General features: G+C 42.9%; 1 protein-coding gene across 1 annotated transcript in view; it reads left to right on the top strand.

Moving 5' to 3' along the window:
* The window catches only part of LOC136876121 (uncharacterized), a 529,911-nt gene extending 528,716 nt beyond the window's left edge, over window positions 1-1,195 (top strand). Inside the window, exon 4 of the mRNA XM_067149803.2 lies at window positions 879-1,195. Within this exon, the coding sequence (XP_067005904.1) occupies window positions 879-1,195 (317 nt within the window). The remainder of the gene's footprint in view (window positions 1-878) is intronic.
* The last annotated feature ends 13,103 nt before the right edge of the window (window positions 1,196-14,298 follow it).

Below are 14,298 nucleotides of genomic sequence, written 5' to 3'. Positions count from 1 at the left end.
AACTCGTGTATCACCGCAGTGATCGAAAGACTGGTGTTTGTGGTGGTGGTGGTGGTGGTGGTGGTGGTGGTGGTGGTGGTGGTGGTGGTGGTGGTGGTGGTGGTGGTGGTGCTTACTGTTTTAAGAGGAATTTCAACTGGGCAACCCTCCTCTATATAACACTAATCAGAGAGAAAAATTGAAGGGTCCGACACTTCGAAAAATGAAGATATCGGCCAAAGGAAGGCAAGGGCCAGGAAGGGCGTGAAAATGAAAGACTCCCTAGGTCTCCATACGTAATACCGTCCGGGTCGGAAAAGAATAAGAGTTGACCAAGGGAGGTCAGATAGGATAGATGAAAGTGAGGATCCTGGTACAAGTAAGTGGAAGCAATGCCAGGACTCAGCTAAGGTCGCCAACCCACGTTCCAAAGTTCAGAGCCCCTGGGGCCCCTTTTAGTCGTCTCTTACGACAGGCAGGGGTTACCGTGGGTGTTATTCTACCGCCCCCACCCACTGGGGGATCGAAAGTGACTGGGAGAACTTCGCCAAACCTTGACGGCGTGTAACGTAGCTACAACGTCACTGTGGTTGAATGGAATACGCTCATTGCCTGCCAGCCCGCATGTCCGCTTACAGTGCTGGGCGCCCGAGGGACGGAACGCCAAGCATGAGCATCTCTGATGTAGTCTATGCAATACTGAAGCTTAGATGACAGAACATTTCTGGTCAGAGCTCTAAACTGAAATATTTTCACACAGCGGTTTTTCTAGGCGCAACGACGATAAGTCACTGTTATGAAGTGTGCTGTATGTGATGTCTCATATTCTGTGTAACTAAAGATATGTTTTCAGGATTCTCCTTTAGCACTGATTCTAATACCGATATTTTATGTTTCAGCCACATTCGCCATGTTTACTCTGACCATCATCCACTTCAAACGGCAGCAGAGCAAAACCAACAAGGACAGTTCTGTTGCGGACTGCCTTGGAACCGGTAAGGACGTCAACAACGTGCTCATAGATGGCGTCTCGCCGTCGCAGCACAGCGCTCAGCAGATGTTGGATGCCGAGTTTCTCACGGCGCGGGTCTTCACCACGTCTTGGAGCTTGGATCTTGGTTGGGGTGGAGTCACCCTCTGCGTCCTGGCCAGCGTCCTCTGGATCTTACTGTCTAAGATCATGCGATATTCGCCGCTCTCAACGCTCCTTGCATAGTAGTGGCTGTAGGCTGCAGGTTCTCAACGTTACTAGCTGGGAACCTGCGCCATCTATACATCCCAAAGACTTTAACTGTGATCTCCACAATAAAATTGTCGGGTCAGAGAATAAATCAGCAACACCAAAGGAAGATGCTTTTATTACTGAGTTAATTCCTCTCGACGATTTCGAAGATCGGACACGTGTGCATAGTACCAGAAGGTATAGAAAGGAAATTAGCAAATGTATTTTATCTCAGGATGAACTATAATCGGTAAAGTATATTTGTGTAAGAGTCAGAACCAACCAATATGTTCAGCTCTTTTCGTATCCTCCACAAGAAAGTAGAAGATAAGCACAAGCAAGGAAACGTCGAAGAGGTATCAACGAATTTCGAAGATCCGTCAGAAATCGCGTAGCTGCAATTGAATTAAAAAGGAAATCAGTGTTGAAAACTGCTTACGTTGACAAGTCTCCTTTACCATGCCGCATCAAGTTATGTTGTTACTAAGACAAGTGCAGTAAAACTGGACGGTTAGAGGTAAAAGACTGCAGTTAAAAAGAAATCAAAGACAAATAGTTCTATTCATTCTTTTGCCGATCCGATTATAATGCGTTGGTAAGTCAGAAAGTAAGTTCACAAATTTTATTTCTCCAAAACAAAGACAGATAGATCGCTAAAATTCTCGTGCCTGCCTTCTAGTACGAAGTCTCACTGTTAGGTAGCGCACAGCTGGAACCTACCTACAGTGGTAGAAGGAAAATGATGAAAGTACTGAATGCAGAATAAGTGGAGGATCTGCGCAAAATGATACGATTTCCACGTATACAAGGTATGCTAACAATGCCGCCGAAAAATAACAGGTCGTTATAAAGGGGATCAGATTTTAACCAACTCCCTAACTCGCAATTTCCATCCAGATTCAACTGACGGAAGTAACTTAATGTCATTTTAGACGAGATCAGTAGCCCACATATCCCTTAAAATGACTTAACAGGAGCCTTACGACATCTTCGATCGCAGTTATTATGAATAAACTACTTTCTCGATGGCTAAGGGTCTTAAGACATCAAGATCGGTCAAAAATCGGAGGTCTATATTTTGTACGAATACAATACTCCTGCCAGCTACAATGGTAGAAATATGAAACTGAGATCAAGTTGAACGACCGCGGAGGCTTCCACCTGATAAAGTATAGTTTCAAAACTGCATTACGTTATTTTACACCTGTTTATTATGGGTGGCCGGCCCCCGTGGTATAGGGGTAGTGTGCCTGCCTCTTACCCGGAGGCCCCGGGTTCGATTCCCGGCCAGGTCAGGGATTTTTACCTGGACCTGAGGGCTGGTTCGAGGTCCACTCAGCCTACGTGATTAGAATTTAGGAGCTATCTGACGGTGAGATAGCGACCCCGGTCTAGAAAGCCAAGAATAACGGCCGAGAGCATTCGTCGTGATGACCACATGACACCTCGTAATCTGCAGGCCTTCAGGCTGAGCAGCGGTCACTTGATAGGCCAAGGCCCTTCAAGGGCTGTAGTGCCATGGGGTTTGGTTTGGTTTGGCTTGGTTTTATTCTGGATGAAAATCTTGTCGTTATTCTCATTTTAATTACCCTGATACCCTATGTCAAGGCCTATGAGTACTGGCATTTCTCGTACATCCTATGTATGACAGAGTACAGGTCCAGCAAAGGATCGTGTCTGTATGTGTGGAGTGGGTATAACGTCCAGCTATGCTGTGTGTCGAGTTTTCAACTGAAAGCTGGTTGAATGCTCAATAGATCCACCACCGGCTATCACAGATAGCCCAGGTGTCACTGAAGAGTTATACAAGAATAATGAGGAGTCAGATAGTTTCTCGTTTCTTTCTTTCTTGTATATACAGAGATAGGTACTGTATACCAATTTACTAAGCCATCTGAAATGCGCCCACTAATCAACCATATCAGTACTACTTCCACACTATTTAAAACAGAGTGTGACTACTTTAGTAGAATTGCTCACACAAGCTACGGATGGAACTGAGACAGGTCAGTGAAAGTCAGCCCATGCCCAAAGCTATTGTAAATATTGTTTTTCACCAGAGATAGATCTGGACTATTAGATTCCGAAATAGTATCGTGAACGTGTAAATAGTCGAATCACTAAAATTACGAAACACATTTTGGTCGCCCATCAACATCAAAACGTCTCCATCAATCCTACTGATGCAATGTTTAAGAAGAACAAGTGTACTATTTTGATGCATTTGGAGATACACTTTCATTTGTCATATCGCACCACCTCCCTTGACTCTTCATTCGGTACTTTCATATTGTTCCTACTAGAAACCTGCATGAGGAAGTAAATATTTAATCGGGTAATACTTGCTAGATACCTACGCTCCAATGCGAGTACGTAATCGTAAATTCAGCATCGCAGGACTCGTGAGTAATTGTTCAGACTACACCCCTCCCCTCCCCCATTTTCCTGCACGCTGGAAATCAGGAACTTAACTGATTGAGGATCCACAGCATTCTACCGGGAAAAAAATTGCACATATCAGCCAATCCAAAAATTACTCACTGAGTATCATATTTTTATCTAATTTTATTTTCCAAAATTATATGTTCTTCCGATCATTTATAATATCGACATCGAATTTCAAGAATACCTCATTGATGCCCATTATCATGAAACTAGAAAACTCTGTTCTTATGCCTAATTCCCGTATTAGTAAAATTACACAACATACAACTAACAATAGATTATATCGACGGAGATCTATCTGAAAAGATGTTAACTATCTTCTACTAACAGTTGATGAAGAATTCGTTCATTGTACCAGTTGGTAATTGACCCTAACGATGCCGATTAATAATCATACGATAATACGGTAGCAATTACCCCCTCGTCGTACACTCGTACGTACACGAATATACTCATCGATGTAATTGCCAAACACGTATGGTCCTTTTCACACTAGGCTCCGAGAGCTGAGTCTCTGTGTGGTGCGGCGGGTGTCAAGAAAGATAGGTCTGGGTATTCAAACAAGAATCTCCTGGATCCCTTCAGACTACTACGTCCATGTGACCCGAAGGCAACATGTGCCGCTCACGGGATTTTCCCTTTTTGTGACTCGTCACGGAGTCTCGCACAAGGAGTCGAGTAATGTCTAGGTAGTCCGGCCCCGCGGTGTAGGAGTCAACGTGTCTGCCTGTCACCCGGCGGCCCCGGGTTCGATTCCCGGCTGGGTCAGGGGTTTTTAATTGTAAATGATTAATATCCCTGGCCTGGGGACTGGTTGTTTGTGTCGTCCTTAACGTTTCTTTCCTCACATTCAACACTCTACACTTCCTCCATTCCAACTACACGCAGGTTCATATCACAGGGTGCAAAGTAGGGGCAAAAGATATCTATAGGTCGACGCCCCAAACAAAATATCATTTTTTTAAATGTCTAGATGCTCACATTAGTCACCTGGGCACTCGTTACAATGACGAAAAGTAATGCAGAAAATGCTTGACGCTCTCAAATTACAAGTTGAACTCATACTCACTCCTTCTGTTCATTTTCTTCTTCTGTACAAGAAGAGTACTAAACAGTAACTTCGCACTAACTTCCTCGGGTTCCATCACTGTACCGAGAGAAAATGCAGTGAACAGTAATAAAAGCTCACATTCCATGTTGTTTGAAGATAAATTCCAAACATTGTCCTGTTTGAAACCAATCGCAACTGGAAATCAATCACCAGTGATCTGCATTAAGAGCTGTTGTTTACCTAGTATTTTCTTCTTCAATGAATTCCAAGCAGTGGGAAATCTATCGAACATCTCCCTTGGTAACTTATTTCAATCTCTAATTCATCTTCCTATGAAAGAGTATTTACTCCAATTTGTACTCTTGAATTCCAACTTTATCTTCATGTTTTGAGCCTTCCTCCTTTAAGAAGAAATAATTCAAACATTCGTATACTAATGTCATTCCACGCCACTTATCCACTTTTTCTTCTACCCTTTTCCCACAATTGTGAGGTCATGGGTGCGCATGTGTATTTGACCCTGTTTTACAGCTGGAAGCCCTTCTTGACGCTAACCCTATGTGGAAGGATGTAATCACTACCGCTTGTTTCTGTGGTGGTTAGTAGTGGCGGTGTGTTGTCTGAATATGAAGAGGAAAGTGTTGGGACAAACACAAACACCAGTCCCCGAGCCAGAAGAATTAATCAGACGTGAATAAAAACCCCGGCCAGGCCGGGAATCGAACTCGGGACCCTGTGAACCGAAGGCCTCAAAAAGCTGACCATTCAGCTAGAGAGTCGGACTACGCCACGCTATCCACTGACTGCTCGAAACATATCGCTTAGTTGAACAGCTCGTATCCTTACTCCCAAGTCTTCCCAGCCGAAGTCGGTAGATAAGGCCCACGGAGACTGAACGGTCTCTAAGTAACTTTCTTTTCACACGGAGGTGGTCGAGAGGTGGTGGTAGTGATTTTTGTTTTTAAGTACAAGGCAACCATTTCCAATTAACACTAATCAGAAAAAAAAAAAAGAGTCTCAATCCTTCGAGAAATGGAGCAAGGGAAGAGCCACAAAAAGCAAGAAAATAAAAGACTCTCTAGGCCTCATAAACCTAATACCATCAGGGTCACAAGAGTTCGCCAAGGACTATCGGATAGAAAAGATTAGAGTGAGGAGACCGACACAAGTAAACAGAAACAATGCCATACTCAGCGAAGGGTTCGTGGTCGCCTACCCACGGTCCCAATTTCAGAGTTCCCCTTTCAATCGCCTCTTACGACCCAACACAAGGGCAAGACAGTCGAGTAGTGTACGGATTCTCGATCACACAGAGCCTAGTGTGAAAGGAAACTATTAATATTATCTGTACTCGCACGATGCCGTATTTACTCATTCAGGTGTCTAGTTCCTAAAGTTCACAAGTCCCGTTGTGCTGGTTAATGTAGCCAAAACTACACATCAGTGAAACTACTCTCAAGTGGGTTTGCATGCCTTCGTTTGGGAATAATAAAATGGGAAATGATACTTTCTGACTTTCTCACGTATTTCTTATTTATAATGTAATGTTAAGGTTCATCTTAAACGCTTAAAATTTAGAGCATAAACTGCTAAACTCTCCAAAGAAATAATACGATACGTACCTGCAAGCTTAACAGCATTAGGATAGAGTAAAAAAATGTTCGTTTGTAAGTTACTAAATCGTATTCAGGTAATATTTTTTCCCTTTTCCTTAGCAAAGTGTCTATCAGTCCGTTATGACACATATATCAAATACTATTACTATATAGTGATTACATATAATAAAACAGTTCTATTTTCCTTAAATAGTGTTTAAGTGTAGAGTATTTCTGAACTCATCTAATAGTGACACCAGAGATATAAATTACTTTCTGTAACATCTCGTAGTGAGCTGGGTTAAACCGTCCAACATCTTGTGTTACTACCCCACTCCCGTTACACAAAGTAACTCATTACTTTAGTTAGTAAGACAGTTCATACAAATAAACATTAGAGCCATGTCAAGAAATTATTGAGAAAGTTAGTTCAGATAAGACCTTGATATCCTACACTGGGAAGCTTATATTCCTGTACAGTGAATCATTCCACTTGAATTCATAATATCCTGGACATGAAAAGTTTCAGGCCGTCCTGGTACACATGACAATATGAGTCTACACATAACATGGCCTTATTACTAGCAACCTTTTCGACGTCGTACTGCACATTTAAATCAAGACGAACTTCAAACAGCTCCTTCGCTCTCTAGCCTTGTAGGTATTTGGTATACTTTGCTATAAAGGCGTCTGGGAATACCAAAAGTAACATAATAGAAATACAGGGACGACTGAGAATGCACCATCCCGCTGATTTCACTAAACTTATAATTTTATTTTATTAGAAACTTTAACGTTTTGGTTAAAATGGTGTAAATTTACTTCCTCTCAATTCACAAAAGATACCGAACATGAAAATACACATCAAAACTTTATCAAGTCAAGAACATTTTAAATTCAATTTTAGTCCGCCTCTGTGGTGTAGTGGTTATTTTGATTAGCTGCCACCCCCTGGAGGCCTGATTCGATCCCGGCTCTGCCATGAAATTTGAAAAGTTTTACGAGGACCATTGATTGTAACGTTAGGGCCTGCAAGGCCTGGGGTTTAAGGGGGCCAGTAAACTTTCCCACAAATGTAAAAATAAATAAATTTACTGGAATACCATTCTGAATGAGAAATGTTATATGACGATGCTTTTGTTGGATGGGTTGAAAAAGACTACTTTTACAATTCGTAAGTAAGATATCAGGTGAATGCATCTAGCTACAATTATTATTATTATTATTATTATTATTATTATTATTATTATTATTATTATTATTATTATTATTATTATTATTATTGTGTTGAGTCTAACACAGCCTTCTCCCGTAACATGAGTGGCACGCTCTCTCTCAAAAAAAAGACACTGATAAATGAAATCACAATGACAACCTCTGTAACTGACTTAACGAAGGTACTGTATTTATTTTGAATAAATTATTATTCAGCTTTCCCCATAATTGGAGATAGCCTAAACTGGCAAAGTTTACAAAAGAGTTATTTTATAACCTAACCCAATCACAGCTACACGTGTCCGAGACTTATGCATGGCGTTTTACCAATTTCTAATTCTTCCGGTTTCTGTTTATTCCACCGAACGATCATTTTCGAAACTAGAACTTACAGAAGTAATTATGAAATGATATGACCCAAGACAGACTCAGTAAAATTAGCGTCCTCAGCGTAGAATATGAAAGGGCAAGATCCACTGAGGTCAGTGAAATCATCAACACCGGGCGAGTTGGCCGTGTGGTTAGGGACGCGCAGCTGTGATCTTGCATCCAGAAGATAGTGGGTTCGAGCCCCACTGTCGGCAACCCTGAAGATGGTTTTCCGCGATTTCCCACTTTCATACCAGGCAAATGTTGGAGCTGTGCCTTAATTAAGGTCACGGCCGCTTCTATCCCATCGTCACCATAAGTTGCGAAGTGAAGCAAATTCTAAAAATAAAAATCATCAATACCTTTGCATCCCTGAAAGCACGTGTCGTGGCCCAGTTTCATTAGACTTTGATGTGAGTACAGTAATGTTTTAAAAATATAAAAGCAAGAGATAGAAATTGATGTAATTCAATCCCTACAAAATATATAATTTTAAAAATAAAATCTATTAATTAGTTTTGTAACCTTGCAGTTAGTCTTTTGCACATAGGCTACCGTACCGTATCAAAGTGATAGGCCTATAGTCTGCGTTATTCAAGTTTTGTTTGTATTTGCTGCAGTTAAATTTATGTGTGTTATTGATAGAATTAGAGCCTCCGTGGCTTAGGCGGCAGCGCGCCAGCCGCTCACCGGCTGGGTTCCGTGGCTCAAATCCCGGTCACTCCATGTGAGATTTGTGCTGGACAAAGCGGAGGCGGACAGGTTTTTCTCCGGGTACTCCGGTTTTCTCTGTCACATATCATTCCAGCAACACTCACCAATATCATTTCATTTCATCTGTCATTCATTAATCATTGCCCCAGAGGAGTGCGACAGGCTTCGACAGCCGGCACAATTCTTATCCTCGCCGCTAGATGGGGCTTCATTCATTCCATTCCTGACCCGGTCGAATGACTGGAAACAGGCTGTGGATTTTCATTGATAGATTTCATGTAATTTCTTAATAATAATAATAATAATAATAATAATAATAATAATAATAATAATAATAATAACGTTCCCTACATCCTTACATTACATGATATTACTGTGGACACGGCCGATACAGAAATACCATTATTTTTAAATTCTAAACAATGTACATGCAAAACTCTTATTTTATATATAGATAGATAGATAGATTCACGGCGAACACCCTATGTAGTCCACTGCCCCCATTATCACTAGACTGCTGCCCATTATACAAGCACACAAAATATGTCTGTTTCCCGCTTATAGTCCAATATTGCCATCCATCGCACCTTAAACCAAGAAGGACCAATTTAGAATAATAAGTCAACCAATCACCATTGGTCTGCATTTCGGGCAGTCGCCCAAGTGGCAGATTACATAGTCTCTTCTTAAATAATTTCAAAGAAGTTGGCAGTTAATCGAAAATCCCTCTTGGTGAATTATTCCAATCAGTAACTTCTCTTGCTTTAAACCATGACCTCTCAGGTTGCATGCACCGGTGCATGCACTGTGCACGGTGCAAAAGACTGGTTGACCAGAGTGCAGACCCACACTCCTCGATTTGGAGCAATAGCGCTGTCTCTCTCTCTTTCCCCACCCGTGTCTCGCTCGCTCCGCCTGTCTCCCTCTTCCTCACTTGCTCCGTAGCGCTCCAAATCCGAGCCGAGTTGAGCCAAGGTTGGCCGAGTAGCCCAGAGACGAAGCGTTGGTCCGATCTGAACCGAGTGGGACCGATGCACTATGCACAGGAACTCTGCGCCTCAGTTTGTACGCGTGAGATTTTGGGCGTTTGAGAGGCCCTGCTTTAAATGAATATTTGCCCTAATTTGTCCTCTTGAATCCCAACATTTTCTCCTATCTCCTATTTGCAACCCACCGCTCAACCGTATTCGTTATCCGCCTCGGTAGTGTAACGGTTAGCACTATTAGCTGCCGTCCTCGGAGGCCTGGGTTTGATTCCCGGTACTGCCAGAAATTTTAAAAAAGCAGGAGGCCTAGTATGTGGTTGAAATGGTACATGCAGCTCACCACGTGTGCCTGAAAAAGAGCTGCGGTACCTCGGGATGAGGGACGCCACATTAATATTAACCGTATTATTCCACGCCATCTCTGCACTGACGGCTCGGAATACACCGCTTAGTCAAGTTTGTCTCCTAATCCCCAAGACTTCCCAGTCCAAAGTTTGGGATGTTTCCGTAACACAACTCTTCTGTCGGAAATCACGCAGAACAAATCGTACTGATTTTCTTTGAATTTCTTTCCAGTTCTCGAATCAAGTACTCCAGGTGAAGGACGGACGACAAATTGGGTTTATTTATATAGACTCTGCGTTGCTATTGAAACGTGGACAGCTGATGAGCAATAATTTCAGTGTCGTTTGTTTTGCCATATACTACTACTACTACTAATAATAATAATAATAATAATAATAATAATAATAATAATAATAATAATAATAATATCGAACTCTTAATCCCAATTGCGATAGCGGGTCGCGAATAAGGTCAAATCCAATTATATGGCATGTTTTATAACCGAATACCCTGCCTGACGCCAGCCCAATTTGAGGAGCTAATGAAGATGAAATGCGGAAGGAATCAGTTGTGGCCTATGAATTTGAACTGTCCAGGCATTTGCCAGGAAGTGAAAATGGGAAACCATAGAAAGCCATTCTCAGTACAGCCGACGGTGCGGTTCGAACCAACCCGTCTCCCGAATGCAGAGTTTGGCTCCACAACCGTAGCGTGTTAACACGTGCAGCCACTGTGCTCGGTACTACTACTACTACTACTACTACTAATAATAATAATAATAATAATAATAATAATAATAATCGTCATCATCATCATCTGCCCCTCTGGTGGCCATGGTCGTTAAGGCGTAAAGCCTATATGGTCTGACACTGTAGTTAACCAGTTCGAGTCCCTTGGTTGAAAACATTTTCACCATCAGAATGTTGGCCGGCAGGGTAGAAAAGATGGTGGTATACAATATTTCTCATCACTAGATTGCGCGCTAAAAGCCTGGATTTAATTCCAAACCTCTCCGAAGTGTTCATTGGCGAGGGAATATAACGCCGTTGATGGTGATTCGTCCGTTGGATGGATACGTTAATCCTTGAGCAGACCTCTTGATGTTATTCGACAGGTTTAGGCTTTGTGCCAACAGCGGATTTCACCTCCTCTTTCATTATCTTTATCATCATCCCACAAACAGACGCGCACGTCAACCATGGCCGTCAAAATAGAAAAGCTTGCATCAGGCGAGACGAACATGTCTTGGGACACACCGGACTCTAAAAGCATATGATAAATAAATAATAAATATGAATAATAATAATAATAATAATAATAATAATAATAATAATAATAATAATAATAATAAACTATGTCACTCCGCCAGACAGCAAAAAAACTGATCCCTGGTAAATAAATGAGTGACCAGAGACCTTTTATACGCCAGTATCAAACGCTCCTCTGCCCTTAAAAATCTTACTACCTTTGACCTGTTTGAACCCCTTATCTTGTTATTTGGAGTCCGACACTCTGCCACTGATCAACACAATGAGCTGACTGTTATTCCACGACTGCATTTTACTTGAAATACACCCTCCAGGGTTGGTTTTTCCTCCGGGCTCAGCGAGCGATCCTACCTCTACTAATAATAATCGTATGGCCTCAGCTACCGTGTGCAGACATTTCAATTTGACGCCATCTGGCTGTCTGCTCGTCAATTTCGACGTTCCGTTTTACTCTAGGCCCCCGCTAGATGGCAGACCGAGTAAACCGAAACTCTCTTGGGCGTCTATGGCTGAGATTTAATGAATTTTGTCGGGTAAACACCAAATGTGTCACCAGAGATCTTTTACATGCCGACATCGTACGACATGGAGTGTCGAATGGACTTTTTTCCGCCCTTCAAAAAACCGACTACCTCTGCCGGGTTTGAACCCGCTATCTTGGGATTCGGAGCCCGACACTCTACCGCTGATCCCTGGAGCGTGAGACGTTTGGTCGAGGATACAATTGGGGAGGAGGACCAGTGCCTCACTTAGGCGGCCTCACCTGTTATGCTGTCCGGCTCCATGGCTAAATGGTTAGCGTGCTGTCCTTTGGCCACAGGAGTCCCGGGTTCGATTCCCGGCGGGGTCGGGAATTTTAACCATAATTGGTTTTCGCTGACACGGGGGCTGGGTGTATGTGTCGTCTTCATCATCATTTCATCCTCATCATGACGCGCAGGTCGCCTACAGGAGTCAATTCAAAAGACCTGCATCTGGCGAGCCGAACTTGTCCTCGGACACTCCCGGCACTAAAAGCCATACGCCATTTCATTTTTTACCTGTTATGCTGAACAAGGGCCTTGTGGGGGACGGGAAGATTGGAAGGGATAGGCAAGCAAGAGAGAAGGAAGCGGCCGTGGCTTTAAGTTAGGTACCATATCGGCATTTGCCTGGAGAAGAAGTGGGAAGCCACGAGAAATCACTTCGAGAATGGCTGAGACGTGAATCGAACCCTCATCTACTCACCTGGCCTCCCGAGGCTGAGTGGACCCCGTTGCAGTCCTCATACCACGTTTCAAATTCGTGGCAGAGCCGGGAATCGAACCGAAGCCTCCGGGGGTGTCAGATAATATTTTTTTTTTACAAGTTGCTTTACGTCGCCCCGCCACAGGTAGGTGTTATGACGAAGAAGGGACAGGAAAGCGCTAGGAATGGGAAGGAAGCGGCCGAAGTCTTAATTAAGATACAGCCTCAGCATTTCCCTGGTGTGAAAATGGGAAACCACGGAAAACCATCTTCAGGGCTGCCGACAGTGGGGTTCGAACCCACTATCTCCCGAATACTGGATACTGGCCTCACTTGAGCGACTGCAGCTATCGAGCTCGGTGGCAGATAATCACAGCAACCACTACACCACAAAGGCCGACTTATGTAGTAGCGAACGCTAAACATTCTGTTCGAATGACCTACAGCGGGCGACTAGTGCACTACAAGCTTGCTCCTTAAAAAAAAAATCGCAGCAAATGGAACTGGACTTAAATGATTTAAATGTTTTAATTTCTTACTAGAATATTAAGGCAACGCGTTGGGAATATTTAGCTGTATGTATGTTCAATCCTCAGCCCGAAGGCTGGTTGAATCCTCAACAGCTCCACCATTGGCTGTCAGAGATGGCCTAGGCATCATTGAAGAAGCGTAGGATACTGGAGAAATGAGGAATGATATAGTTTCCCGTTGCTTTCCCCACTGAGCCATATAAGTTTGCCAAGCGCACTGAAATGCCCTCACCAACCGACCCTATGAGCTACATCTTTCACACCATTCATAACAGGGACTGGCTGCATAAGGAATGGCATTACTAGCATCGATTTAGCTGTATATAGAACATAAAATATCGTCACTGCTGGGACAAAACCTCCAATGTGAAATATTTTAGCTTAGAACTTTGGCCTATAAGGTTCTGTCATCTAAGGTGCAATATTGTGTGAGTATTGTCAAGGCATTCTCGCTCTTCATAATGTGTGTGCTGCGGGTCAGTATATCTCCAAAAATAGGAGGTTTTGTCCCGGCAACGACGACACACATATATAAATTGCTAGTTGCTTTACGTCGCACCGACACAGATAGGTCTTATGGCGACGATGGGACAGAAAAGGGCTAGGAGTGGGAAGGAAGCGGCCGTGGCCTTAATTAAGGTACAGCCCCAGCATTTATCTAGTGTGAAAATGGGAAACCACAGAAAACCATCTTCAGGGCTGCCGACAGTGGAGTTCGAACCTACTGTCTCCCGAATACTGGATACTGGCCGCACTTAAGCGACTGCAGCTCTCGAGCTCGGTAACGACGATATTCGTCTCTACATCATCCACAAAGGTGCATTCTCATGTCATCAATAAGTTACTAACTTCTCCTAAAATATACAACTCACTGTCCCGCAACCAATTTACAGTTAGTTTTCTCTCTATCGTAACAACACTCTTACCATCAAAACAATCCATTATTAGATGGAGAACATTTCTCAGGAGCAGACTGTGCATCCGCGGTATACAGGCAGCATCGATCTGTAAGCGGCGCGAGGCCGCAAAATGCCCACCAGGGAATGGAAGGAGTGATGAAAACCGCGAACACAGCGTCACGATATAACTGGAGTGTGTATGTGTGTGCTGTTGCATACTGTGTTTGGAACTGTATCGTATTGTATTATATCGTGTGTGATTATTATACAAATGTTATCCCCACACACGGGTTAGAGTATGAATTAATTCAACAACGAACCTCAAATAAAACAAAAAGGGCGTATTCCAACGTAACAGAGTAAAGACTAAACAGAACCAAGGAATAACTGGGCCTACATTGGAGTGATATGAAATAATATTGAGAAAATTGTAAATAAATAACACTTAGCAAA

Source organism: Anabrus simplex, chromosome 6 (assembly GCF_040414725.1).
Source record: "Anabrus simplex isolate iqAnaSimp1 chromosome 6, ASM4041472v1, whole genome shotgun sequence".
In the NCBI taxonomy this organism is placed as follows: domain Eukaryota; kingdom Metazoa; phylum Arthropoda; class Insecta; order Orthoptera; family Tettigoniidae; genus Anabrus; species Anabrus simplex.
The sequence above is the reverse complement of the archived record's forward strand: the minus strand, read 5'-3'. Positions and strand labels throughout refer to the sequence as shown.